The sequence below is a fragment of the Ceratotherium simum genome, chromosome 1, assembly GCF_057802395.1.
Source record: "Ceratotherium simum simum isolate JZ-2026a chromosome 1, ASM5780239v1, whole genome shotgun sequence".
NCBI classification, from domain to species: domain Eukaryota; kingdom Metazoa; phylum Chordata; class Mammalia; order Perissodactyla; family Rhinocerotidae; genus Ceratotherium; species Ceratotherium simum.
In genome coordinates this window covers 36,081,704-36,105,489 of record NC_141900.1, presented here as the reverse complement: position 1 = coordinate 36,105,489, position 23,786 = coordinate 36,081,704, and the positions used below count along the sequence as shown (strand labels likewise).

The window sequence follows — 23,786 nt, the reverse complement described above, 5'->3', positions numbered from 1 at the left end:
CTTATCTCACATATTTTATGGAGATAAGTAGCTGTTCCATAACCTTTTTTTTTCCAGAACATGCTGCCCTCTACAGGCTACACGGATATACACATCTGTAAAGATATACACAAATAAGGGTTCAGTTATACACAAATTAATAGGATCAGTAGTCAAGATATGATGAGAGGGAGGGGAGGTAGTTGGTTGTATCTGTTATCTGAAAAGCTTTAGCAACCAGGTGAGAACCAATCAGCATCCCTAAGCCTGTAATAAACCTTACCTCTTCAGCTGACATACATATGAGAAATCATAAACAGTACTATAGTCCTATCATGCTATTTTCCCAGAGAAACTTAAAAGTATGTCGACAGTCATTTTTCCTTTGTTTTAACTAGGGAGGAGGGGGCGTGGAAGAAAGAGGAAGAAGAATGGTTGATATGGTTTGACAGCTTTTACTAACATCTCCACAGTATATCAGCTTTGATCTAAAACTCAATATATTAAAACTAGGCTCTGAGTTGGGAAATAAAAGCCAACGCACTTAAAGGAATATATATGATTTTATCCCTGCTGAGGGTTTAATCTTTTAAATCTTGGCTGCAGTGAAGTGGTCAAAATCTGGCCTAAGAAATGAGAACTACCCTTCATCTTTACTTCAAATCGATTCATCCACAACAGTTGTGCCATAAACACACATACTTTCTCTCTCACACACACACACACGCGCACACATACAGCTGGTATGTTTATTGGTTTAGTCACTAAAGGATTTAGCTGGACAAGCATCACAAAGATGATGGCTGATTTAATTGAATTTATGATCAAATGTTTTCCATTGCAGGAAGAGTGGGAAATCACTTATGGGGAGATCTGAATAATTTAAGGGAAGTTCTCTATTTGGCATTATGTTTGTATATCAAGTCTTGAGGGATTAAATACAGCTGAGGCCCAGCAGAGAATTCACACATAGAGACACAAAGATATGCTGTATAACAACGCAACGAGGGCTAGAATATTGATCCCTTCGTGTTAATATTTCTATTCATTTATATCTCATTTATAGTCTGATTAATAACATCCACACACATATACACTCATCATATGACTTGAGCTGTAAATCACCACTAGATTTTTCTGAGATCCTCAAAATGTCAAAATGATCTAAAAATGCTCTTTTAGACAAGACATAAAATTATTGATTTGGGGTTGTATGTGTGTGTGTTTAAGGCATTTTAATGTATCTTTGTTGATGTTGTTAAAGACACAATGAAACCTAACGTTGAAGTCACTCCCATGATGGATATAACAAGGTAACATGGGATGTATGCCTTAGGGTATGGACTTGGCACAGTGTCTGAAAGAAAAAGGCTCGTTACGTTTGGAGTCCCCTACCCTCCGACTCCCCAGTGATGACAGGTGTACTTAACCAAGGCCACGCTCCCAGCCTTTATTCATTGTGTTCCTAGAGATAAGTCATCTACCCTCTCCATTTAAAGGCCGTAAACAGCAAGAATAATTACTTTTAGTCTCACCACTGGAACTCCCTGGGTCAAGTGGACACCCAGGCCTACACACCTGGTTTAGGCTTACCCATCAGTTCATTTACAGAGAGCATCACAGAAAAGGTCTAACAGATGTTCTGAACTTGGTAACAGTGTTTGTCTATGGGTTTCTTTCAATCTAATTAGGAAAACTGTCTAATAGATGTGTTTCAAGATTTAGGATAAATCACAGTTTTACATTAATTATGTACAATGCTATTTGTTAACATATCACTCTTAGGAAGGAACTGCTGGGGAAGAAGGAATCTTATTTCTACACAGGAAGTACTTTTTAAAAATGATTTGGAGACCAAGTAGTTTAGCGTGTGCCCCTAGAAAGGTAGAAGGAATATTCTAGAAGATGTCTGGGGACCCTGTATAACAGTGGTATTCATGTTCAAGGACAATTGCTTATTTGAAATGCTCTGACTGGCAAGGGAAGGCAGGGTGTCCTGAAAAACAGAAAGGGGCTAAGCTACCGTTTGCTGCAAGTGCTCTGTCATTTACACACTCATCTTATTCAATCCCCACGATAATCCTGCCAAGGGTTTTAAAGATTGAAAACTAGGGTTCAGATTGGTTAGTGAGCTTCCTAAATATTATATGATTGAGCAGTGTATCTACGATTGGAACTTGGGCCCTAATACCAAAGATTATGTTGGCTTTAGGCATTTTCTTGCCATTTGTGCCAATAAGGAGCTTTGGCAGCCTTCCTTCCTCTTCTCTATTCTTTCTTGGTTCATATCAACAATATTTATTGACTGTGTATTCTTACAAGGTCAGTAGGACCACTCTCTACACAGCAGATGTTGAATGCACACATCAACATGAATAGTCTATTAACAGTATCTTCACAATGAGTGGAAGTTGAGCCCCAGCTGTATATAAAGTCTCCCCAAGTGATGAGGGGAACCCCTTGTCTCCACAAATGATTGGGCCCCTGTCCAATCCTAATTTTCATGATAATCAACCAAGGTAAAGTGTGGCGTGGGTGACAGTGTATACAAAAGATGACGTTGTTTTTAAAATCATCTCTTACTCCAGTGACTTCCTGTGTTCATCTTAATTTTGACGCTGACAATTCACTAAATTCATAAACATTTCTTAATCAAAAGAAAATGATATAAACAAGTGTTGAGGAAAGGGATCTCATATCCAGTGTTTTTGTTTTTTTTTTTTTTTTAATAAAGAGCAGTAAAAACTTCTGCATTTCTGTTCACGCTTCATTTTTTAACATGTGGCAATTTTCAATGTTCTGAAGCTGAAGAATTAACATATGTAGCCACAGGGACCCAGTGAAGAAGACCTGGCTCTCGATTGGGGAGGCTCATTTAGAAAATGGAGCCCCTCTCAACAGCATCTCACACGTGGTGAAGAGGAAGCTGAGCCTGTACGATATTTTCTGAGTAGAGTTAGGGGAGATCAAGGGGGCCGAGAACAACAGCAGAGAGGTGAAATCTTAAGGGAGTTCAAACAGGGTAGAGAGCTGTGTGTCTAACCCCTAGCAGTTCCCAACAGAAGAGAGAGAGAGAGAACATAAGAAGGAGAAAGGAATAGAGATGCTTGCAACAGGCAGTGCCCCTCAGGAGGGAACAGCGTGGCTCCTAGAGGGGTGGAGGGGGGGAAGGAACGTCTGCTTGATGTTCTTTGATACTTCCAGTATTCTCTCTGCAGATTTATTACACTTATGGGGTCCTCCAGAGCTATTGTCTCCTCCGAGTGTTTACAAATAAAAGACAGGACTGAGAAGTAAAAATGTAAAGAAAGATCTCTGGACACTTGAGTGCAAAATGGAAGGACTCTTCAGTGTCATTTCCAAAGCATCAGATAGCCACGCTGGTTTTACAGTGGTGGGCACTTAAAATAAATGAATAGGGCCGGCTCCGTGGCTTAGCGGTTAAGTGCGCACGCTCTGATGCTGGCGGCCCGGGTTCGGATCCCGGGCGCGCCCCGAGGCACCACTTCTCCGTCCAACGTGAGGCCGAGTCCCACATACAGCAACTAGAAGGATGTGAACCTATGACATACAACTATCTACTGGGGCTTTGGGGGGAAAAACTGAATAAATAAAATCTTTAAAATAAATGAATAGTTTATATGTTGATCTGCAGCTGTGCTGCCCAATACGGTAGCTACATGTGGCTATTTACATTTAAATGGTTAAATTTAAATCATTTAATTTAAATCATTAAATCATAAATTTAAAATTTCTATAACTCTATACTAGGGATGGAAAATGACTTCTTCCTTATACATAATTTTGAGGATACCTAATGTGAACCAGGCAATGTGGCACCAGCAGAGTCAGGGGCCTATGCTTGTCACCTGATTGGCCAGAGATCAGGCAAAACAGACAGTGTCTGACCTGGTGAGGCCTGGGATTGTCCCCCTGCTCTGCCTCACCTCATGACTCATCACTCAATAGGAAACCCCAGCACCCAGTACCCACTTGTGGAAAGCAGAAAGACCCCAAAGACGTCCACTTGCTAATCCCTGAAGCCTCTGAATATGTTACTTTCCATGGCAAAAGGGACTCTGTGGATGTAACTAAGGTTAGAGACCTTAAAATAGGGAGATTAACCTGGATTATACAGGTGGACTTTAGAACTTTCTCCCACTGGAGGCAGAAGACATGGGCAAAAGGGGAAGCGGGAGAGATCTGAAGTAAGAGAAAGATTCGTTGCACTGCTACTGGTTTGAAGGAGGGGGCAGCATGATGCGTAATACAGGTGGCCTTCGGGAGCTGAGTGAGGCTCCCAGCTGACAATCAGCAAGGAAACAGGGCCTCGGCCCAATGACCACAAGAAAATGAATTCTGCCAACAGTCTAAATGGTCCTGGAAGCAAATCCTCCCCTAGAGCCTCCAGAGAGAGGCCAGGCCTACCAACACCTTGATTTCAGCCTTGTGAGACCCAGATCAGAGAAACCAGTTGAGCCCATCCAGACTTCTGCCAGACAGAACTGTGAATAATACATTTGTGGTGTTTTACACCAATAAACTTATGGTAATTTGTTACAGTAGTCACAGAATACAAATACACCATTTTTTATTTTGGAGAAGCAGAAGAACTTCTTCAGTTCACATTTGTAGAACCTGTTTTGGGGAACAGTTGGAGAAAGCCTAAATCTATCATCCTCTTTGCAGGGACACGAGCAGCCCAGCTGCTCCTGGAAGCTCTGTGCCGCTTCGGAAGCATGCTTGGGTTTTCTTCCTTAACGAGCTGCACGGCAGAAGGAAGGTATTAGCTGCATCATAAGTGTGTACTTTTGGATGATGAATCCAAGACATAATCTGAAAGGATGAAAAACAATGGCTGTTGCCAACTCCCAAGCCTGGCGTGTACTGCCAATTAGTAAGAGAAGATGGATATTTTCTATCAGAAGGGGAACAAAAAACTCGTGCCTGACAGATAACTAACAGCATGGGGCCTGCCCTGGGCCATCACCAGGGGTTATTAATGACAGTGAATTCTTTGCTAAAAAAAGAAAGACATGGACAAGAAATCTGGCAATGACACAAAATGATTGAGAATAATCTCACTGGGGGCAGTGGGAGCTGTATGGAATAGGAGAAAAATCTCACCAGTAGGGCCTGAGTGGGTGGCCGGCAGGCCTGTCATCTCTAGCACCTAGAATGTCATAAACCTGTCTTTATCCCAATGGTGCATTACCAGCAGTGGCACAGGAGAGGCCTGAGCTGACGATGCGAGTGGTCACTGCATCGTCAACAACGCAGCAAACACTATTTCCCCAGGATAGAGAAAGTCAGGTTTCCACTCTGTCCCAGCTCTCCTGAGGTCTAAAACCTAGACTGGGAATGAACGACATCAGTTCCCAGGAGAGACTTCACTACCCAAAGTTGTAGTGAGAACAAAATAAAATCAGATACTGATAAACACTTGAATATCAGGGTTTTTAAACTGATAATATTTCTGTCACAAGATTCACTGGGGCATATGTTCCAAGTTGTAATTTTGAATAGCACTGATCATTAGACTTCATTGAGCATGTTTTTTATTTCAAGCTATCAAATAGAGATGATAATATCAGCCCTCACTACCTCTCAAGATTGCTGTAAGGATATGACGATGTGACAACATACATGAAAGCAAATCCTATACTGCAAAATGCTGTCCAAATGTTAATTACCCTTACTACCCCCATCACAGCTATGACTATGGAGCAATGAGCCTATGTTACGCCTTTGACTAGGTACATTTCACATGTTATCACATTTATGCTGTTGCTACTATAAGGGATCATGCCTAGGCCTTTGGCAAATCTGCCAACTTTCTCTTGGATAGCTCCCTCTTTGTCCTCCTGGCACCTGTCCCCAACCAGTGCCTTTGGATGGACTTTTATGCTGTCTTCTTTGAGACTCTCTAGGACTCCAACCAGAGCCTGGAAAGCATCTCCTGTTTCAGGACCTCCCCTTTTTCCTTTCAAGAATCCACTCTGCAATTTTCTAGAAGAACTGCTCTCTGTTAATGTAGCAAGGGGTTTAATAGACGCGATAAACATCATACCCACATAATCCTTTTCAGGAACTGAAATTATGATTCATTCTTATGAAAATGAAAGTCCCCAGAAATTGCTCTGAACTGCGACTTTCAAGCAGGCAGGTGAGACTTTGGGGCTTCCAAACAATACCACGTGTGGTTGTCCAAGGTCAGGACAGGAGACCTCCTTGGATCTGATTGTCCATGTGTTGAGAACTGTATTTTCAAGGGTGTGGAATGTGGTGAGGAGCTACACCCCATGTAGCCATCCAATGCTGGACATAATGAATGTAATGAATATGATGAATATAATGAATCCAGCACTGGGCAGTTGACTACTGCAGGTCCTGCTCATCCTTTGAGTTAAGATGCTGGAATTCCAAAATGTCTGCTTTAGTGTCTTTTCACCCCAATAAACCCATCCCTAAAAAAAGTGCATTGATGATGGAAGGAATAATTTCTTTGAAAATATTGTGAGAAGAAATCTCCAAGCACTAAATAAATTAAAACTGTTACTTTGAAGTAAATAGAATTATAAAAAAATCATCAACAATGAAAAAATGTAAAAGTGGAGAAAGATGATTCAAAGATCTGGCTCAACTCAACTGCTCCTCCTAGCGTCGATAACTGCTCTTACGTCCTCTCACATTTCTAAACAACTGGCAAAGAAATTGAAAGTTCTAACTGACTTTGCCATATACTATTATTTTAGAAAATTTTAGTAACAATAAGGCAGAGTAGAAAACAGGGCCTTTTGGTTTCTTGAGAAGGCAATGATTTAAATTTTAATGGAATGCAATCAGATATGACAACAAGAAAAATACAATAGAGAACCACCAACATAAACATACAGAGTAAAATTTATGTTATCCCTCTAAATATTATTTTAAACACATTAGGTTTTATGCACATGTGTAACACAACTATCTAGCAATTTTTAAAATATGTTTTGGAAGTTAATTATCAAATTAGATAAAATATTCAAAGAAAGTTCAAGAACACAAAGTTGGGAAACACTTCTGCATCTAAATTAGGGTTTGTGACTTTGCTGGTACACTAAATACATGCAGGTAAATGTCTCCTTCTTCTCTATTTTTGTATTTCCATAAAGGTAGCTTCATTACAATATCTCTTATATTTATTACACATTTTAAAGTATCAATTTTTTAAATTCTTAGCAGAAATCCAGTTGAGCTTTAACTAGAAGGATTATAAGCAGAACTAGAGCATGTGGGTGGAGCTAGCAGGACAAGGTTGGCATACATGTATTCAAGTCTGTGGATGTGCTTTACTTCATCAGCCAGAGCTATGTTTTCCGAATCTGTCTTTTGTGACTTTGGGGGTTTATCCTTAGTTCTCTCTCTGCTACTTTCAAACCTCCAGAATTGTTCAGCTGTTAAAAAGTTCCAAAACAAGCAAATGTGTTCCTGGAATCCTACCCTTAACTGCGCTGGAGAGCATATACTAAGGCTTCTTCTCCAGCCAAAATAATAAAAGATCTTTTAAGTGGTCGAAATTCTTGGTTGATTGCACATACATGCCAATGTCAGACAACTATAAATAGAGAGATTTGGAAGAAAAATAGGGAAAGTCTTTATAACTCCAATGAAATAAAATGGAATGTTTTGAAGGCAGTCAGAAAACAGTACATGTATTTATAAAATTAAGATTTGTCTCCCTTTAATCCCATATCCCCTGTAAGCAGGATGCACTTCCAGGATGAGGGAATAAAAGGACTTTCTTTCCTTTATTAATATGTATTTATTATTCTCAATCCTATAATTAAGATTTCTTCTTCGTATTATCCTTTTGAGTTTAGATATCTGCTGGATTGTTTGATATTTTTCTCCCATCACTGCTTTGTTTCCCCAGAATACTAAAAAATCCTTCAAAGGATAAAATCATGCCGATGGTTACTGGTATAAATGAAGTCAGCAGGGAATTACACGGGGGTTACCTAGGGCAGACTTGGACCCAAAATAAACTGGGTCACTTGTTATAGCCTTTCAAAGAGAGGATTCATTTCTCTAGAAATTCTTAACTATCTTGGGCAGGTTAACATATCCACTAACTTTAATAGGTGAATTAATGCACGTTTGTTACTTAATTTTGAACGGTGACTTACTTTTTCTATATTAACCTACCCATCTTATATTAACTCATCTAAATGGAATTCAAATTAGTTCTTGCAAATTAGTTCACTTTACTTTGAACCTATTACTGCTGTACAAGAGAATTTACCAATTGCTTTAGTTTCGTAATTGTGCTGTAGACAAGCAAATTAGTTAGCAACAGAGAAAGCCAGAACTTGCTTCATAGCCTTTAAATTCAGTTCTTCTGAATCTAGACCTCACTCTGAAGTAAGAGATGTTGAAATGTCGATGATGGTTGCAAGGTCACAAGTCCATTTGAAGAAAGAATCAATAACATAAGTAATGTCTCTGAATTCTCAGTTCTCTCTAAATTGCATTGGGTTTGAATTGGTTAGAGGCTATAGCTTGGCTCTAAGGATTCAGTACATAACACTGGGATACCAGAAAGTAATATTTTTATAATATTTTTAGTGATGATTTTATTACATAATGTTTTCTAAAACAAATCCTTAAGTCAACAAAAAATAAGACTTATGGGGACTTAAAAATAGCATGGTTCTGAACAAGTCATGTTTATAATTTTAAAATCAAGCCCAGTTTTTAATATTTTTCCTAAAATGTTTTAAAAGTAATCTGAGGGTACAACTCAATTTATTAAATGACTTTGAATTAATTCTAATTTTTTTAAAAAAGCATATGTGATATAGAGATTAAAAGAAAGAGATGAACTACAATTCTACCAACTGATTAAACAGACTTTACATGAAAATGTAATACTTCCTTCAGTATGTTAGAACTTCTTTTCCTAGAAAAATTATAAATCCTATGTTTATGGAAAATGCAAATAATAAATGTCTCTGAAGTGATATCTCAAAGAGAAACTGTGTTCTTATTTTGTGAAAAATCATACTCTGAAGAATTCTTATTTGCCCTCAAAAGTAAAAGAATATTTACTGATATCTAGCATCTTTTAAGAAAAATTTAGAGATTGAGGACAACGCACATAGTTTTTAAAATTTCTAAAGCAGCAATACCAGAAGATTGCACATCCTGATTTTTATCAATGGAATTAACTACTTTTGTTGTGACATGAATGATACCTCTCGGAGAAAGGAAAGCACCAGGTCTTAGGTGGTCAGAATGAAGTGAAGCAATGCAAAGCCTGAATACTACGTCAACTTTATTTTCCTTTTTGAAAGACATGAAATAACCTAGTTTCTCCTGGGGTAGATTAATGTAAATGCACAAAAGTATCTTCTCTGAGAGGCATCTCACTGGTCACTATGGAATAGTTGAACAAGAAAGGCCATTCACCTGGGCATGTATATGAGAATGCCTATGATGGTGGTGCTGAATACAAGCCGCAAAAGTGAACAACTGGAGGGGGTCAGGTGTAAATGGTGTGGGGTCATACCCACCAGAGGCCAGCGGAAGAAATACCACTCAGCATCGTCTACAGACCTCCCCTGTGTCTTCTGTAGACTATTCTAAGTGGATAAGAATTGTCATTTATTTTCCTGGGCGATTTGGAGGTCATTCTAGCTCTGTCCCTTAGAAAAAAGGAAATGGAGAGTTACCTAAACTGGAGGATTTTCTCCACAAATGCTTCTATGTGTAGATTTGCCAGATTTTCCTGTTACTTCAAAGATAGGGTTAGAGATTCAACTGCTTTATCAAGAACCACTTTCATAAAGAGGTTACCTGGTTGGCCAAACTTTTTGAACAATTATGAGAGCAGAATGTGTTTGATCATTTAATTAAAGTAGGAACTATATACTGCATGTATTACCTGGTGTATGAAAGCACGTAATTAAAATATGTTAGACCACTGATCAGTGAAGTGCGGGGGAGGGTAAAAGGGTGAAGAACACACACACAGTGCTCCCAGCAGAGGGTGTGCCTCCCAGGGGAGACTCTAGATACGAAGAACCGACTCTTCAAATGGCAAATACAAAACTCTGTGTTAGACAAAAATACTTATACCAGTGTGTTCCTCTAAGTACAAATTTAATCAAAATAAATTGCCAAATCTTTCAAATAAACCACTGCAGAATTTAAGGTATTCATTCCATGAGTTCCTTACAATAAGCTGTCCACTGTATCTACTGACAACATTGATTAAAGGTATTTTTATTATAAAAAGGTTTTTTCTTGTTTTTTTATTTTCATAACTGATGGCATCTAAAATTTAACATGTCATAACAGTAAAAAGTGAGACAATAACACTAAATTCTCCACTGACAAAATCTTATGACAAATTTTAGTTTATTTTATCAAAGCAGTTCCAGTTACCCTTTCCCCAGCATAATGCTTGAAATGTGATACCCACAAATAAACAGGAGTGACTCAATTACTCTGCTTTCCAACTTTCAATGATTTACTAACATGTTGGCTTGCAATAAAAGACCTCTGAATAACTTGAGAAACCCAGATCTTCATATTTCATCAAATTTCAAAATCCATAAATAAAACCATTTCAACAAGTTCAGATGAGAGAATAGAAATTAAATAAATGGAGTATGTATACTTCAAGTGATACATGTACTTAGTTTCCCAATAAGGCTTAGGAGGGAAATGGGTAAACTGGAAAAATCTGAAAATAAATTTTATCTAGCTCGAAGGTTGTCACCAACATTATTTAGATTAGAAAGTCAGTCATTATATTATACTTAATAAATGCTATGTTTCTGATGCTAAAATGTTTCTTCAATCTAGTTAACAAGAAGATTGACCACAATGAATTTTTGGATTTACAGCTCTGAAGCAATGCCACATTGCTCTAGGAACCCAAACTCATACAATACTGCTGGCTCAGGTTGAATACAGCTGGCACATGGTTAGGACCTAATAACTGTTTATTGGTTCAATGAATGGATGAATAGATAATTGGATGAACAAAAGAAAAAATGTCATGACAAACATATCAGGAGAGTGTTGAAAATTAAAAGAGAGAGAGAGAGAGAATGAACACAGTCTGTACAAAGACTTACTTATTCCATGCTTGTCTAAGGTTTTTAGAGCTGTACAGGGTAAAGCGTTCTGAAATAAAAAAGAAAAATGATAAACAATCTTTGTTTCAAATGTATATATTGCAAGCATGTTAAAAAAAAAAAAAAACCTCAACTTTTAAAAAGATAGTGTTCAATTTAGCCATAGTTATGCTAGTCATAGCAGGTTTTCACCTTTAGATCCAGCAGTTATAAAGAGTAAAACAGGAAGATCTTAATATTTTAAACAATGAAGCATTGTTTTCTTTTCTTTTCTTTTTTTTAGTTTTTGTTTTGTTTTGTTTTTGTTTTTAGGAAGATCAGCCCTGAGCTAACATCCATGCTAATCCTCCTCTTTTTGCTGAGGAAGACCAGCTCTGAGCTAACATCTATTGCCAATCCTCCTCGCCCCAAAGCCCCAGTAGATAGTTGTATGTCATAGTTGCACATCCTTCTCGTTGACATATGTGGGACGCGGCCTCAGCATGGCCAGAGAAGCGGTGCGTCGGTGCGTGCCCGGGATCCGAACCCGGGCCGCCAGTAGCGGAGCGCACGCACTTAACCGCTAAGCTACGGGGCCGGCCCTGAAGCATTGTTTTCTTTTGTCTAGGATGATTTATTCCATAATCTGGTTTCCTAGTAGTCTTGGAATAACTAAGTTTTAATTGGGTTGAAAAAAGAAAGGCAAATTCCAAACCTATGAACTGTAAGTAGGTTTACAGAAGAATATTGACACATTGGTCAAGTGAGACCTGTTGTTTTCTCTATGAAGACTTCGCTGACCAAACACAGTAACGCTAGCTCTCCTTTCTTACACTATATGGTATTTACACACGCTCAAAGCCAAACTATCAATGTCCTATAATGTGTATTTACATTTATCATAAAAAAATCTTTATATTTTTAAAATTAAAACGTCAACATGCTTGTTTTACCAAGTTAAACAATAAAGTGGCATAGAATAGATATTAATAATCTCCTATCCCACTCCCCATTTTTCACTCCTGATGATATAGCAATTGTTAATGGCTTCATATGTCACTTTTCACATATTTCTTTATGTTTATAAACACAAACCCATCCATATATACAAATATATATACTATTTAAATTTTTTAAATGGATTATACAGTAAACATTCTCTGAAATTTGTTTAGGAATTCAATAATATATAGCAGATAATCTTTTAATAATATATAGTGGATAGTTCTTCAAATCAAGGAAAATAGATGTAACAAATGATCTAAAACTGTATAATATTCCATAGGATAGAAGTACCATAAGTTATTTGACCATTCTCCTATTGATGAAAATTTAGGTAATTTCCAGTTCCTTTTCTCTTAAAAACAATGTCTCAATAAATATCCTTGCACATCTATCTGTATATACTGATGCTTTCATTTCTGTCGGATAGAGTCGCCAATATAGAACTCCTTGGCAAATGGTATACACATTTTACATTTTTGTGTGTGTGTGTGAGGAAGATCAGCCCTGAGCTAACATCTATGCCAATCCTCCTCTTTTTTGCTGAGGAAGACTGACCCTGGGTTAACATCTGTTCCCTTCTTCCTCCACTTTATATGGGACGCCACCACAGCATGGCTTGACAAGCGGTGCATCGGTGCATGCCTGAGATCTGAACCCGGGCTGCCAGCAGCAGAGTGCACACACTTAACTGCTACACCATGGGGCTGGCCCCCACATTTTACATTTTAATAGATGCTGACAGATTACTTTTCATTTTCCCATCAGCAATAAAAAAAAAAATGTCTTTTTTATATTATGCATCCCTGAGATGCAAGGATGGTTCAACATATGCAAATCAACAAATGTGATACACCACATTCATAGAATGAAAGATAAAAATCACATGGTCATCTCAATAGATGCAGAAAAAGCATTTGACAAATGCAAAATCCATTCATGATAAAAACTCCCAACAAATTGGGTGTAGAAGGAACATACCTCAACACAATAAAGTCCATATATGACAAGCCCACAGCTAATATCATACTCAATGGTGCAAATGTTGAAAGCTTTTCCTCTAAGATCAGGAAGAAGACAAGGGTGCCCACTCTCACCACTCTTATTCAATTCAGTACTAGAAGTCCTAGCCAGAGAAATTGGGGGAAAAAAAGAAAGAAAAGAGAGGGAGGGAGGAAGGGAGGGAGGGAGGGAGGGAAGGAGGGAGGGAGGGAGGGAGGGAGGAAGGAAGGAAGGAAGGAAGGAAGGAAGGAAGGAAGGAAGGAAGAAAAACTATTTCTTCACCAAAAAACTATTAGAACTAATAAACAAATTCAGTAAAGTTGCAGGACACAAAATTAATATACAAAAATCAACTGCATTTCTATACACTAACAATGAATTATCTGAAAAAAGAAATAAAGAAAACAATCCCACTTACAATAGCATCAAAAACAATAAAATACCTAGGAAAAAATTTAAACAAGGAGGTGAAAGATCTGTACACTGAAAACTGTAAGACATTGATGAAAGAAATTGAAAAAGACAAAAATAAATGGAAATATATTCCATGCTGATGACTGGAGCATCAAGATTCCAATGCCATTTTTTTTAACAGAAGTAGAAAAAAACAAACCCAAAATTCATATGGAACCACAAAAGACCCTAAATAGCCAAAGCAATCTTGAGAAAGAAGAACTAAGCTGGAGGCATCACATTCCCTGATTTCAAACTATATTACAAAGCTATAGTAATCAAAACAGTATGGTACTGGCATAAAAACAAACACATAGGGGAGTCAAGATGGCGGCGTAGGCAGACTCTGAACTCACCTCCTCCCGTGGACACAGCCAATGTACAACTACTCGTGGAAAAATTACCCCTGAGACAGAACTGAAAACTGGATAAGAGGAACTCCTGCAACAACGGACAATCCTAACTGGGGTAGAAGAGGCAGAGACTCCCTTCCGGAGAGGAAAAACGCTGCCTTCACAAGCCGCCAGCTTCACGGCCGCCGGGAGCAGCTCACAGGTACGCAGCCTCCCTGGAGGCGAGGGGCCCTGAGCCGGGGAGCGCCCCCGCTGTGGGCATTTTGTGGACCCAGCACAATTGAGACCAGCAGCATAATATCTGACTTTGCCTGCTACTAAAGCATTGGGTAGCACCCCCAGAAAACCCGGTTCACAAAGAAACTAAAACTGGCTCTTAAAGGGCCCGTGCACAAACTCACCCGTTCCAGAAAGCATCCTAAAATCACCAGAAAGAAAGGTGCACAGTGGTTGGGTGACAAGAGACTCACCTAATAGGCCCTGAGTGCCTCTCGGTGAGAGGTGAGACCTCTCCAGGGACTGGGACATTGGCGGCGGCCATTGTTGTGGCCTGGTGTGAGCGTGCTGACACAGACGCCATTGGAGTTCCCCCTGACACCTGCTAGCCCAGGGTCTGCTCCACCCGCTAGGCCACCCGATTAATCCAGCTCAGCCAGGGCAGGCAGCCCACCCTAGAGACTAGCCCCACCCAACAACAAGCCCTCAGGCAACGTGTGGGCCTGCATAGATTGGTGACTGGATTCTCTGCAGCCTGGCAACTGAGCTGACTTGAGCGGGGCAGGGTGTGCACAAGGAGCGGGTGGAGAGTGTGGGGCGGTGGCAGAGTGTGTGGGGCTCCCGCCGTGGAGAGACTGGGTCCACTTGGGGAGGTCGGGGCGCTCACACGGGGCAGGACTGTGTTGACTGTGTGTGTGGACCTGTGGGCGGCAGGGCTTCTCAGCCACAGAAGACTTGTACTTCTCAAAGACCCACATAGGAGATTTGCTCCACCTTCCAAAACCTGAAACAATTGGGTGCTCCTGTGCCTGAGGCCAGCCCCACCCAGCTGCAATCCTTAGAGAGCTGACAAGAGACCTAATAGGCTAGAGGCTTACAGCAATTGTAAGGCCCTGAGCCTAACAACCTGCCAGGGTGGGGGCCTACTCACTTAAAAGAAATACTGCAACACAAATGTGCTATTAGAACTTGCAGCCAACTGTGCTGGGGCTCCCCACACCTGATAAAGAGACTGAAGGGGCCACAACAACTACAAGCAGCTGAGCATTACAACAGCTGGCCAGGAGCATAACTCGGCCTCCCTGGGCGCCTACAGGGAGAGCAAACAGGCCACAGCAGAAGGATACACGTAGCCCACATAGGGGTCACCCCTGGAACATTGAGAACTGAGGGAAGCACACTGGAAGCCTCCTAAGCCATCACTTACATAAGGTCACCTATCCAAGAGCAGGAGACGTAGCTGACCTACCTAATACGTAGACACAAGCACAGGGAAAGAGGCAAAATGAAGAGGCAAAAGAATACATTCCAAGTAAGGGAACAGGACAAAACCCCAGAAAAGGAACTTAGTGAAACAGAAATGAGCAACCTACCCGACAGAGAGTTCAAACTAAGAGTGTTAAGGATGCTCACTGATCTGGGGAGAAGAATAGATGGACTCAGTGAGAATGTCAACAAAGAAATGGAAGATATAAAAAGAACAAATGAGAAATGAAGAATACAATACTGGAAATGAAAAACTCATTAGAGGGACTCAAAAGCAGAGTAGAGGATACAGAAGAACGGATCTGTGAGCTGGAAGAAAGACTAGAAGAAATTACCCAAGGTGAACAGGTAAAAGAGAAAAGAATTAAAAAGAGTGAGGACAGTCTAAGGGACCTCTGGGACAACATCAAGCGCACTAACATCCGTGTTATAGGTGTCCCGGAAGGAGAAGAGCGAGACAAGGGGGCAGAGAATCTATTTCAAGAAATAATAGATGAAAACTTCCCTAACCTAAGGAAGGAAACAGACATCCAGGTACAGGAGGCACAGAGAGCCCCAAACAAGATAAACCCAAAGAGGCCCACACCAAGACACATCATAATCAAAATGTCCAGAATTAAAGATAAAGAGAGAATCCTAAAAGCCGCAAGAGAATGTCAAGTTACATACAAAGGAAACCCCATAAGGCTATCAGCTGACTTCTCAGCAGAAACCTTACAGGCTAGAAGAGAATGGCATGATATATTTAAAGTGCTAAAAGGAAAAAACTTACAGCCAAGAATACTCTACCCAGCAAGGTTATCGTTCAAAATGGAAGGAGAGATCAAAATTTTCCCAGATAAGCAAAAATTAAAGGAGATTGTCACCAAGAAACCAGTGTTACAAGAAATGTTAAAGGGACTGATTTAAGGGGAAAAGAGAAGACCACAAATAGGAAAAATTATCTATTTCCACGATTTGTAATGGATACAAATGCACAAAAAAGAGGTTGGATATGATATCAAAAACATAAAAGGAGGGAGGAGGGTAGTTAAAGAGTACAGCTTTCAGACAGAGGTCAAACTAAAGTGACCATCAATTCTGTATAGAAGAAGTAAGGAACAGAGAAGGACTACTAAAACACTGAGGAAAAAAAAAAAGTTAAAAAATGGCAGTAAGTACATACTTATCAATAGCTACTTTAAACGTCAATGGACTAAATGCTCCAATTAAAAGGCATAGGGTGGCTGACTGGATAAAAAAACAAGACCCATATATATGCTGCATACAAGAGACACACTTCAGACCTAAAGACACTCACAAACTGAAAGTGAAGGGATGGAAAAAGATACTCCACGCAAATGGCAATGAAAAGAAAGCTGGGGTAGCAGTACTCATATCAGACAAAATAGACTTTAAAACAAAAACTGTAAAACGAGACAAAGAAGGGCATTACATAATGATCAAGGGAACAATCCAACAAGAGGATATAACACTTGTAAATATCTACGCACTCCAATGTAGGTGCACCTAAATATATAAAGCAATTATTAACAGACATAAAAACAGAAATAGACAGTAACACAATAATAGTAGGGGACTTTAACACTCCACTTACACCAACGGATAGATCATCCAAACAGAAGATCAATAAGGAAACATTGGCCTTAAACGACACACTAGAACAGATGGACCTAGTAGATATATACAGAGCATTCCATCCAAAAACCGAAGAATACACGTTCTTTTCAAATGCACATGGAACGTTCTCCAGGATTGATCACATATTAGGCCACAAAACAAGTCTCCATAAATTTAAGAAGATTGAAATAATACCAAGCATCTTTTCTGACCACAAAGGTATGAAACTAGAAATCAACTATAGGAAGAAAATCAGAAAAGCCACAAATACATGGAGATTAAACAAAATGCTACTGAACAACGACTGGGTTAATGAAGAAATCAAAGAAGAAATCAAAAATTACCTGGAGACAAACGAAAATGAAAATACGACATGCCAGAATTTATGGGATACAGCAAAAGCGGTTCTAAGAGGGAAGTTTATAGCAATACAGGCCTATCTCAACAAACAAGAAAAATCTCAAATAAACAATCTAACAATGCACCTAAAGGAACTGGAAAAAGAAGAACAAACAAAGCCCAAAATCAGTAGAAGAAGGGAAATAATAAAAATCAGAGCAGAAATAAATGAAATAGAGACCAAAAAAAAATAGAAAAAATTAATAAAACCAAGAGCTGGTTCTTTGAAAAGATCAACAAAATAGACAAACCTTTAGCTAGACTCACCAAGAAAAAAAAGAGAGAAGGCACAAATAAGTAAAATCAGAAATGAAAGAGGAGAGGTTACAACAGACACCTCAGAAATACAAAAGATTATAAGAGAATACTATGAAAAACTATATGCCAACCAATTCGACAATCTGGAAGAAATGGATAAATTCTTAGAATCATACAACCTTCCAAAACTGGATCAAGAAGAAGTAGAGAATTTGAATAGACCAATCACCAGTAAGGAGATCGAAACAGTAATCAAAAACCTCCCCAAAAATAAAAGTCCAGGACCAGACGGCTTCCCTGGTGAATTCTACCAAACATTCAAAGAAGACTTAATACCTATCCTTCTCAAACTCTTCCAAAACATTGAGGAGGGGGAAGCTCCTAACTCATTCTACGAAGCTGACATTACCCTGATACCAAAACCAGACAAGGACAACACAAAAAAGAAAATTACAGGCCAATATCACTGATGAACATCGATGCGAAAATCCTCAACAAAATACTAGCAAATCGCATACAACAATACGTTAAAAAGATTATACACCATGATCAAGTGGGATTTATTCCAGGTATGCAGGGATGGTTTAACATTCGCAAATCAATCAACGTAATACACCACATTAATAAAATGAAGAACAAAAATCACATGATCATCTCAATAGATGCAGAGAAAGCATTTGACAAGATCCAGCATTCATTTATGATAAAAACTCTGAATAAAATGGGTATAGAAGGAAAGTACCTCAACATAATAAAGACCATATATGAGAAACCCACAGCTAATATCATCCTCAATGGTGAAAAACTGAAAGCTATCCCTCTAAGAACAGGAACCAGACAAGGATGCCTACTGTCACCACTCCTGTTTAACATAGTATTGGAAGTCCTAGCCAGAGCAATCAGGCAAGAGAAAGAAATAAAAGGGATCCAAATTGGAAAGGAAGAAGTGAAACTGTCACTATTTGCAGATGACATGATTTTATATATAGAAAACCCTAAAGAATCCACCAGAAAACTTTTAGAAGTAATAAACCAATATGGTAAAGTTGCAGGATACAAAATCAACATACAAAAATCAGTTGCATTTCTGTACACTAACAACGAAGTAGCAGAAAGAGAAATTAAGAATACCATCCCATTTACAATTGCAAAAAAAAGAATAAAATACCTAGGAATAAACTTAACCAAAGAGGTGAAAGATCTGTACACCGAAAACTATAAAACATTTCTGAAAGAAATTGAAGAAGACACAAAGAAATGGAAAGATATCCCGTGCTCTTGGATTGGAAGAATTAACATAGTTAAGATGTCCATACTTCCTAAAGCCATCTATAGATTCAATGCAATCCCTATCAAAGTTCCAACAACATTTTTCACAGAAATAGAACAAAGAATCCTAAAATTTATATGGAACAACAAAAGACCCCGAATAGCTAAAGGAATCCTGAGAAAAAGAACAAAGCTGGAGGTATCACACTCCCTGATTTCAAAATATACTACAAAGCTATAGTAACCAAAACAGCATGGTACTGGCACAAAAACAGACACACAGATCAATGGAATAGAATCGAAAGCCCAGAAATAAACCCACACATCTATGGACAGCTAATCTTTGACAAAGGAGCCAAGAACATACAATGGGGAAAAGAAAGTCTCTTCAACAAATGGTGTTGGGAAAACTGGATAGCCATATGCAAAAATGAAAGTAGACTCTTACCTTACACCATACACAAAAATTAACTCGAAATGGATTAAAGACTTGAATGTAAGACCTGAAACTGTGAAAGTTCTAGAAGAAAACATAGGCAGTACGCTCTTCGACATCAGTCTTAGCAACATCTTTTCAAACACCACATCTGACCGGGCAAGAGAAACAATAGAAAAAGTAAACAAATGGGACTACATCAAACTAAAAGCTTCTGCACAGCAAAGGAAACCATCAACAAAACGAAAAGACAACCTAACAATTGGGAGAAGATATTTGCAAACCATACATCTGATAAGGGCTTAATCTCCAAAATATATAAAGAACTCATGCATCTCAACAACAAAACTACCAACCCAATTAAAAAATGGGCAAAAGACCTGAACAGACATTTCTCCAAAGAAGATATACAGATGGCCAACAGACACATGAAAACATGTTCAAAATCACTAACTATCAGGGAAATGCAAATCAAAACTACAATGAGATATCACCTCACGCCCGTCAGAATGGCTATAATTAACAAGACAGGAAACAACATGTGTTGGAGAGGTTGTGGAGAGAAGGGAACTCTCATACACTGCTGGTGGGAGTGCAAACTGGTGCAGCCACTATGGAAAACAGTATGGAGATTCCTCAAAAAATCAAGGATACAACTACCATATGATCCAGCTATTCCACTGTTGGGTATTTATCCAAAGAACTTGAAAACACCAATTTGCAAAGGTACATGCACCCCTGTGTTCATTGCAGCCTTATTCACGATAGCCAAGACTTGGAAGCAACCTAAGTGCCCATCAAGGGACGAATGGATAAAAAAGCTGTGGTATATATACACAATGGAATACTACTCAGCCATAAGAAACGATGAAATCCAGCCATTTGTGACAACATGGATGGACATTGAGGGCATGATGCAAAGTGAAATAAGTCAGAGGGAGAAGGTCAAATACCGTATGATTTCCTTCATTAAGTAGTAGATAATAACAACAATAAACAAACACATAGGGACAGAGATTGGATTGGTGGTTACCAGAGGGGAAGGGGGGAGGGAGGAGGGTGAAAGGGATAATTGGGTACATGTGTGTGGTGATGGGTTGTAATTAGTATTTTGGTGGTGAACATGATGTAATCTATGCAGAAATAGAAGTACAATGATGTACACCTGAAATTTTTACAATGTTATAAACCAATGTTACTGCAATAAACAAAAAATTTAAAAAAAAAAAAAAACAAAAAAAAAAACAAACAAACACATAGACTAATGGAACAGAATTGAGAGCCCAGAAGTAAACTCATGCATATATGGTTAACTAATATTCGACAAGGAAGTCAAAATACTCAATGGAGAAAAGATGGTCTCTTCAATTAATAGTGCTGGGAAAAATGGATACTCACACGCAAAAAAATGAAACTGAACCCCTATCTTGCACCACTCACAAAAATTAACTCGAAAAGAATTAAATACATAAATGTAAGACCTGAAAGCATAGAAGAGAATGTAGGGGAAAAGCTCCTTGATATTTGTCTTGGCAATGATTTTATGTATACAACACTCAAAAAGCAAAAATAAACAAGTGAGACTGAATCAAACTAAAAGCTTCTGCTTAAAAGCAGAGCAAAAAAGCAATCAGCGAGATAAGGCAACCTATGGAACAGGAGAAAATATTTGCAAACCACATATCTGATAAGAGGTTAATACCCAAAATATATAAGGAACTCAACAGCAAAAAAGTAAACACAGGCATATCTTGGAGATATGGTGGGTTTGGTTCTAGAGCACCATAAGAAAAGTGAATCTCTCAATAAAGTGAGTCACAAAATTTTGGTATCCCAGTGCTTATAAAAGATGTTTACACCACACTGTAGTCTATTAAGTGTGCAATAATAGCATTATATCTAAAAAACAATGTACATCCCTCAATTTAAGAATACTTTATTGCTAAAATGCTAACTATTATCTGAGCTGTCAGTGAGTCGTAATCTTTTTGGTGGTGGAGGGTCTTGCCTTGATGTTGATGGCTGCTGACTGATGAGGGTGGTGGTTGCTGACGGTTAGGGTGTCTGAGGCAATTTCTTAAAATAAGGCAACAATGAAGTTTGCTGAATCGATTGACCCTTCCTTTCACGAATGATTTCTCTGTAGCATGCAAAGCTGTTTGATAGCATTTACCCACAGTATAACTTCTTCCAAAATTGGAGGCAACTCTCTCAAACTCTGCTGCTGCTTCATCCACTAAGTTTATGTAATATTCTAAATCCTTTGTTGTTGTTTCAACAATCTTCACAGAGACTCTACCAGGAGTAGATTCCATCTCAGGAAACCACTTTCTTTGCTCATCCATAAGAAACAACTCCTCATCTGTTCAAGTTTTATCATGAGATTAAAGCAATTCAGTCCCATCTTCAGGCGCCACTTCCAATTCTAGTTCTCTCGCTATTTCCACCACACCTGCAGTTACTTCCTCCATTTAAGTCTTGAACCCCTCGAAGTCATCCATGAGGGCTGGAATCAACTTCTTCCAAACTCCTGTTATTGTTGATATTTTTACCTCTTCCCATGAATCATGAATGTTCTTAATGGCATCTAGAATGGTGAATCCTTTCCAGAGGTTTTTAATTTATTTCGTCCAGATCCATCAGAGGAATCATTTATCTATGGCAGCTACAGCTTTACAAAATGCATTTCTTGTTTTTTTGTGGTTCTTTTTGGTGAGGAAGATTGGCCCTGGGCTAACACCTGTTGCCAAATTTTCTCTTTTTGCTTGAGGAAGAGTGGCCCTGAGCTAACATCTGTGCCTTTCTTCCTCTATTTTGTATGTGGGACGCCACTACAGTGTGGCTTGAGGAGTGGTGTAGGTCCATGCCCAGGATCCGAACCCACAAACCCGGGCTGCTAAAGCAGAGCTTGCTGACTTAACCACTACGCCACCGAGCTGGCCCCAGAAAAAGCATTTCTTAAATAATAAGACTTGAAAAAAATTACTCCCTGATCCATGGGCTGCAGAATGGATGGTGTGTTAGCAGACATGAACACAACACTAATCTCAATGCACATCTTCATCAGAGCTTTTGGGTGACCAGGTGCATTGTCAATGAGCAGTATCATTTTGAAAGGAATCTTTTTTTTCTGAGCAGTAGGTCTCAACAGTGGGCTTAAAATATTCTGTAAATCATGTTGTAAACAGATGTGCTGTCATCCAAGCTTTCTGGTTCCATTTATAGAGCACAGGCAGAGTAGATTTAGCATAATTCCTAAGGAGCCTAGGATTTTCAGGATGGTAAATGAGCACTGGCTTCAACTTAAAGTCACCAGCTGCATTAGCCCCTAACAACAGAGTCAGCCTGTCCTTTGAAGCTTTGAAGCCAGGCATTGACTTCTGCTTTCTAGCTATGAAAGTCTTAGATGGTATCTTCTTCCAATAGAAGGCTGTTCTGTCTGCACTGAAAATCTGTTGTTTGGTGTGGCCACCTCTATTAATTATCTTAGTTAGAGCTCCTGGATAACTTGCTGCAGCTTCTACATCAGCAGTTGCTTCACTTAGACTTTTATGTTATGGAGATGCCTTCTTTTCTTAAACTTCATGAACCAACCTCTGCTAGCTTCAAACCTTTTTCTGCAGCTTCCTCACCTCTCTCAGCCTTTATAGACTGGAAGAGAGTTAGGGCCTTGATCTGAATTAGGCTTTGGTTTAAGGGAATGTTGTGGCTGGTTTGATCTTCTAGCCAGCCCTTAAAGCTTTCTCCATATCAGCAATAACGCTGTTTCACTTTCTTTCTTTTTTAATTACTAAGTAATTTTAATCACCCTTACTCTTTTTTCTGTTGTTGTTTTCTTGCAGGGGAAGATTTGCCCTAAGCTAACATCTGTTGCCAATCTTCCTCCTTTTTTCTTCCTTTGTCCCCCCCAAAGCCTCAGTACATAGTTGTGTACAGGTGTAAGTTCTTCCGGTTTCTCTATGTGAGCCGCCGCCACAGCATGGCTACTGACAGACAAGTAGTGTGGTTCCACACCCAGGAACCAAACCTGGGCCGCTGAAGTGGAGTGTGTTGAACTTTAACCACTAGGCCATCAGGGCTGACTCTGTTCCACTTTCTTATGATTTGTATGTTTACTGGAGCAGCACTTTTAATTTCCTTCAAGAACTTTTCCTTTGCGTTCACAACTTGGCTAACTGTTTGACCTATCTTGGCTTTCGACATGCTTTCCTCACTAAGCTTAATCATTTCTAGCTTTTGATTTAAAGTGAGAGACCTGTGAGTCACTTGAACACTTTGAGGCCGTTGTAGGGTTATTAATTGGCCTGATTTCAATATTGTTGTGTCTCAGGGAATTGGGAGGCCCAAGGAGAGGGAGAGAGATGGGGGAACGGCTAGTTGGTGGAGAAGTAAGAACACACATTTATTGATTAAGTTCACTGTCTTATA

General features: G+C 39.1%; 1 protein-coding gene across 4 annotated transcripts in view; it reads right to left on the bottom strand.

Annotated features, from left to right (window-relative positions):
* The window catches only part of CDK14 (cyclin dependent kinase 14), a 550,404-nt gene that overhangs the window by 105,141 nt on the left and 421,477 nt on the right, over positions 1–23,786 (bottom strand). For 3 of the 4 annotated variants that reach the window (XM_014788156.2, XM_087417812.1, XM_087417842.1), the window contains one exon: positions 11,106–11,154. In XM_014788156.2, coding sequence (XP_014643642.1) covers positions 11,106–11,154 — 49 coding nt within the window. Of the gene's footprint in view, positions 1–4,533; positions 4,816–11,105; positions 11,155–23,786 lie in introns of those variants that run through there. The other variant, XM_087417863.1, reaches the window with a different exon arrangement.